The sequence below is a fragment of the Haliotis asinina genome, chromosome 3 (genome assembly GCF_037392515.1).
Source record: "Haliotis asinina isolate JCU_RB_2024 chromosome 3, JCU_Hal_asi_v2, whole genome shotgun sequence".
Taxonomy (NCBI): domain Eukaryota; kingdom Metazoa; phylum Mollusca; class Gastropoda; order Lepetellida; family Haliotidae; genus Haliotis; species Haliotis asinina.
This window is the reverse complement of record NC_090282.1, coordinates 10,762,023-10,766,705: the sequence shown is the minus strand read 5'-3', so window position 1 is coordinate 10,766,705 and position 4,683 is coordinate 10,762,023. Positions and strand designations below refer to the sequence as shown.

General features: G+C 38.7%; 1 protein-coding gene across 1 annotated transcript; it reads left to right on the top strand.

Annotated features, from left to right (window-relative positions):
* The first annotated feature begins 825 nt into the window (after positions 1-825).
* On the top strand, positions 826-1,752 carry LOC137277364 (mRNA decay activator protein ZFP36L3-like). Its single transcript, XM_067809064.1, has one exon. The coding sequence runs from the start codon at positions 826-828 to the stop codon at positions 1,750-1,752; it is 927 nt and encodes a 308-aa protein (XP_067665165.1).
* Positions 1,753-4,683: the final 2,931 nt, after the last annotated feature.

The following is a 4,683-nucleotide window of genomic DNA, read 5'->3' as shown; positions in this document are numbered from 1 at the left end:
GTATTCTGAAGGCGATCAGATTGAATCAACAACTTCACATGAATACCAAGGGGTATTTTACTAATTATCCTTCCTACAAAGTACGCATCTATTCAAACACATGAGGTGGTGATAGGTATACAGAAACAATCTACAATCTTGGAGATTTCAAGTTAGCATCTTTTCTGGAGTATTTGATGTTAAAGTTAGTCCGAATATATTTCCATTGGAGATTTCAAGTATTTTACGGACATGTATTAAATGGTTTAAATTCACAAGTGAAAGTAATCAAATATTTGCTTAGGCTTTTAAGTATGTCTTCTTGTAGTTCACCAAAGAAATATTGTCATGGTAATTTTGTGTGAAAGAAATGGACACACTGATTGGGTAACGACTGTAAAGAATCTGTAGTTTACAACTGGTTTTATTCATATGAGTCATGAGTAGTATGCTGAGTTTTCCTCAATGTTTATTAGTTCATTTACGCACAGACTGAAGATATATACCAACAAAACTGGCTGAAAAAACTTTCCTTTTTTACGAAATGTGCAAACTATTCATCATTTGAACCATTTGTACTGAGCATTATCTATTATGTGTCACGATAAAAATACATTAGAGTAATGTTTTGCACGTTTTCGCTGCTCATCAAATTGAAAAAGGTAGATTTATGACGATAAAAAGAAAAGATTATATAATCATGCAATATCAATGTCTTAGAAAAGGAATATCATTTTTGCTTGTATTTTCTTTATATGATAAACTACGTAGAAAGTACCTTAAAGAATTTTCTTATCTCCACCCACAGATAAATTGTAATACGTTTTGAACTGCAACAACCATGCTATGATTCAGAATGCTGCTATGTCTCAGAATGCCGCTATGATTCAGAATGCTGCTATCATTCAGAATGCTGCTATCATTCAGAATGCAGCTATGTTTCAGAATGCCGCTATGTTTCAGAATGCTGCTATGTTTCAGAATGCTGCTATGATTCAGAATGCTGCTATGTTTCAGAATGCTGCTATGTTTCAGAATGCTGCTATGATTCAGAATGCTGCTATGATTCAGAATGCCGCTATGATTCAGAATGCCGCTATGATTCAGAATGCTGCTATGATTCAGAATGCTGCTATGATTCAGAATGTTGCTATGATTCAGAATGCCGCTATGATTCAGAATGCCGCTATGATTCAGAATGCTGCTATGATTCAGAATGCCGCTATGATTCAGAATGCTGCTATGATTCAGAATGCTGCTATGATTCAGGATGCTGCTATGATTCAGAATGCCGCTATGATTCAGAATGCCGCTATGATTCAGAATGCTGCTATGATTCAGAATGCCGCTATGATTCAGAATGCCGCTATGATTCAGAATGCCGCTATGATTCAGAATGCCGCTATGATTCAGAATGCTGCTATGATTCAGAATGCTTCTATGATTCAGAATGCTGCTATGATTCAGAATGCTGCTATGTTTCAGAATGCTGCTATGTTTCAGAATGCCGCTATGATTCAGAATGCCGCTATGATTCAGAATGCCGCTATGATTCAGAATGCTGCTATGTTTCAGAATGCCGTTATGTTTCAGAATGCTGCTATGTTTCAGAATGCCGCTATGATTCAGAATGCCGCTATGATTCAGAATGCTGCTATGATTCAGAATGCTGCTATGATTCCGAATGCTGCTATGTTTCATAATGCTGCTATGTTTCATAATGCTGCTATGTTTATACATCAAGCTATAAAAGTCAGAATAAGAATAATCTGAACGTAATAAATGTACGAAAACATCATATCAGTATCAGATACTGACGCAAAATAGTAACATAACATTGCATAACATGACACTGCATAAAATGAAAGTTATTTGAAAGTTATAAAACTAACCCTAAATACATTGTAAAAATGTGGCAAAGCACTTTGCACGGAATTTTGATGTCGCGCGTGATACGTGTGCACAATGAACTTACCCACTTTTAGGCTCATGAAGTTCACACACCTGATATTGAAAATTGAAGAACAATCAAACCATTGAAGTTTGTGGAAAACACGCAAATTATAACCTAAACTTTGTATACAGTTTACTGAAAATCGGCGTCTTCACGCAGCGAGTTTGTTGGAGACTGTAGTGGCCCTTATTGAAGCGGTCTGAGATTTTGGTGCCCATCCAAACACGTTCTCAACTCTTTAGAGACGTTTTCAACATTATGGCAACAGAGGCGATTTGCTTTGGACGGGTCATCCAAGCATGACGTCACGTCAGCAAGACAATCACATTCGACTGACCAATCTAAGGCATCAATTCCAGACAGCCAGTTTGACTGCTGGGACCATTCCGGGCTTACGTTCAATCAGTTCCAGGACTGTACGGAACCAACTAAGGGAGCACAACATTCGCATCGGACGGCTTGCAGTATGTCTGATTTTGTTAAATCGTCACCAACAGGCACGTCTTGCCTGATGCAGACAGCATCTACGACAGATGAGACAGGACTTGAGTGGTGTTTGGTTCCCTGACGAGTCGAGATTTCTTCTGGACAGCTCTGATTTGCAGGGCAAAGGTGTACACATGACGACGCTGAACGGTTTGCTAACACATGCGTTGTTCAACGTCGACAGTTTGGTGAAGACGGGTTATGGAATGGGGCAACATCACATCTCATGGTCAGACACAGTGTGTCATGGTCAGTGGCAGTCTGACTGCTATAAATAGACGGGATGATTAGGTGCAGCCATTTATAGAAAACAAGACGTATATTCTAGCTAAAGCAAGATATAAATATGTCCCCAGTTCGTGTGATGACAGATTGCCTAAGAGAGAAGAACATTCTTAGTCTTCCCATGCCAGCTGTTTCACCGGACCCGTTCACCATTGAGCATGTTTGGGATGAAATGGAGCGACATTTACGTGAAACCCCGAATCAGCCAATGATTAAGCTGAATAGGAACAAACGTTGGTTTAGGGATGGGACATCAGTCCCCAAGCCTTTCATCTATTGCTCAGTGTCATCTATGCCTCGGCGCTGTAAAACCTTTTTCAGTAACAATGATGGACATACACGTTGCTGTCACGATGCCTAGTATCAAATCATATAGACTTCGATTATATAATATCATCGGTTAAACACTGATTAAGGAAATGACCACAAATCATATTATTATCGTTTTATAAACTGTTTGGCACAACATAATTTAATGCTCAGTTACCTTATGCTGCTTGTACGTATAAAGCCACTTTACTTTTTAGTAACATATTGTACTATAGGCATGTGGCCTTGGGGTATTAAATAGAGACTGATTAATTGGGTTGGTTCTGTTGGCTTCCAGGGCTATTTGGTATACCGGGAAACTGCATAGCTTATGTTGTAGCAAAGGGTGGACTTGAAAAAACAGTAATGCACACCAGGATTCCTTGTACTGATCGTGTTTACCAATGTTGGCAGTCAAATCGGAATCAACAACAAGTTTCATGATATCAAACCAACCATAACATGTTATAGTATCGTATCTCAATTACGTTGGCCGATGCTCATGCAATTGATAACTGGATTGTCTGGTCTAGACTCGATTATTTATAGACCACCGCTACATACCTGAATAGGGTGTAAAACACACTCTCATTATCAGTGCCAACTATCGAAGTGATTATGTTGATGTCGCAATTAAATTTTATCTATTCTTTCCTTTTATGGCGTGATGATGCTCAAATGTCTTGATATTGCATTAATACGTGAAACATAGTTGATGTTTCTAATTTAAAGCAACTTTTTACACAAATATGAAGCCCAACCAAAAGAAAAAGCTCTTTAACAGAAGATACAGTTTTATGTAAAATTGTTACTTTCTGCGTATATGAGATATTTGATCGGTATTTCAAATTGTCTTTGAGAGCATCCATTGCAGTGCTATTTGTTGTATTAACCCATCAAAGGTTTAGACTCACTGGTGTAAATGTAGCCACTTCAGTCATTTGTTCTAAACTAGACAAAGGTCGGTATCTTTTGTTCATGGTAGATGGTAGATCTCGTGTTAGGCGTCGCAGAAACATTACACATGTACAGTGGAATAATTTGGGGCAGTTACCTTTTGGCAGTGTTTATTTTCTGATGGTGTGTGCCTTGACCTTGTGACGATCAGTCAAAACCTGAATGGACATCTTAGACCATCCTCTGAACAGAAGGCCAGTCCTCATGTACGGCAATGCTGGTCCGCTCCCTGCACGTCCCTTTGGTGAGTTCTAGCTTCGAGGCACATTTAGCAACCAGTCAACATGTCAACCCCAATTAGTATGTCTTTGACATTAGGTGTCGCCGTACAAAATCGTGACAGATCCCTGAATCAAGAGAAAAGCGTAATAATTCAGAGACAGATTCAACGTGTAATCCATTCGGTAAAGAGGAGGGTTAGGAATGTCATTGCAGTTACACCAGATATTATCATTGTGGGTTTCTCATAGTTACATGTTTGCCAGGCGATTTGGTAACGGCATACAGTCATCGTTATGAGCGAAACAACATGAGTCAGTTTTTGACACGTTTACTGATATGAATATACTACAGTTCATCGTTCTTTTTGCATTTATATTTGCCATTGAGTTATTTCTGTTGATCCAGATATTTACATAAATGGAGCTTTGTTCCTTTGCTATAAGTTCCTTTGCTATGGTTTATAGTAGCATACTGGCTCTGTGTCTATATGT

Bases quoted from the DNA above. Each gene is read 5' to 3' on its own strand.
- LOC137277364 (XM_067809064.1), top strand. From the start codon at position 826: ATGATTCAGAATGCTGCTATGTCTCAGAATGCCGCTATGATTCAGAAT.